The sequence below is a fragment of the Ceratina calcarata genome, unplaced genomic scaffold (assembly GCF_001652005.2).
Source record: "Ceratina calcarata isolate Rehan_Ccalc_2016 unplaced genomic scaffold, ASM165200v1 scaffold60.2, whole genome shotgun sequence".
In the NCBI taxonomy this organism is placed as follows: domain Eukaryota; kingdom Metazoa; phylum Arthropoda; class Insecta; order Hymenoptera; family Apidae; genus Ceratina; species Ceratina calcarata.
The window spans coordinates 103,979-105,361 of record NW_017177241.1 but is presented as its reverse complement, the minus strand read 5'-3'; the positions used below and the strand labels follow the sequence as shown (position 1 = coordinate 105,361).

The following is a 1,383-nucleotide window of genomic DNA, read 5'->3' as shown; positions in this document are numbered from 1 at the left end:
GTTGATAGGCTGGGCGTCCGGATCCGAGCCAACGCTCCCGATTCGTAGCTCGCGCCAATCGAGCGTCCTGATTGGTCGGGATATTTTATTAATAACTCCTCAACCATGCCTCGCACGACTTTCTCGCTAATGAAAATATTGTTTAAAATTACGTCAGAAACCTTCCGTTTCAATATCTTACACTAGTTTTGGGACATCCTGTATATTACTATACATTAAGAACTAGGAATGAACGATGTACGTGTTCGATCCTTCCTGTAATAAACGAAGCATCCGATGTACCGTAGGAAACCGTTGCGATACGAGACCGTGCAAACGAAAACCCGATGCCAATGCTGGATGGTCTTCACGTGGATCAGCGTGGCGATGATGTGCTGCCCGCCCCTGCTAGGTTTCCAAAAACCGATCTTCGATCGCGAGGCGTTCATCTGCATGCTCGACTGGGGGAACATGGCTGCTTACACCATCACACTGTCGATCCTAGTGCTAGGTCCGTCGGTCATCACCATCATCTACACCTACTCCTACATCTTCGTAACGATGAGGCGGCTGAAATCCGGCATGCTGATGCACGACAAGGAGTACGCGACGGCGCTGTCGGAGAATTTGAGCAATCCGAGTCACATAATGTCCTTCGTCCTGGTGATGACTTTCTGGGTGTCCTGGGCACCGTATGCCGGTCTCCGGTTGTACGCCGTCGTTAACGGGCCGCCACAGGTAATACCAAAAGTGCCTATTTCCCCTGAACTGTTATATTATATATTGGACAGTGGGAAAAGTATTGAGAGATTCTTGTCACTTTTTTATTAAATGCTTCTTTTATTCAAGTATATATTGGCCATTATTGTTTATGACCTTCTGCCATTTTTGGGGTAGAGCCATAATCCCATCGGAACAGAACTCAGTGATTGGTCGACCAGAGCGAGGTGCATCTTTAACATTGAAATTTCCAGACCGGAAGCGAGCAAACCACTTACATTCTGTTGCATTTGATAAAGCATCTTTACCGCAAACATCACAAATTTTTCCCAGGCTTGTGCAGCATGTTTGCCTTTCTCTTAGTAAAATTGCAAAACATAGGGAATTTTTTCAGAAATTTCACTCATTTTCATAGTAATATTACTTTCGACACGATTAACGAAATACAAAACTGTCTTCATAGAAATTGTAGACTGAAATATCACCTCTGAAACGAATGATGAAAATGATCAGTATGACGCAATCTGATTAGTGTTGCCCGATATGTGACACCAAACAACATTTAGTAACAAAAATCTCTCAATACTTTTCCAACTATCCAATATAGGGTAGATGTGGGTATTACTGCAAAGTAGAAATATGGTTAACCTTTGAAGCTATTGATTTAATTGAATGTGTAGAATT

General features: G+C 43.1%; 1 protein-coding gene across 1 annotated transcript in view; it reads left to right on the top strand.

The window, feature by feature from the left end:
* Positions 1-1,383, top strand: part of DopEcR (G-protein coupled receptor DopEcR) — a 7,112-nt gene that overhangs the window by 4,073 nt on the left and 1,656 nt on the right. The window contains exon 3 of the mRNA XM_018033030.2: positions 288-717. Coding sequence (XP_017888519.1) covers positions 288-717 — 430 coding nt within the window. The remainder of the gene's footprint in view (positions 1-287; positions 718-1,383) is intronic.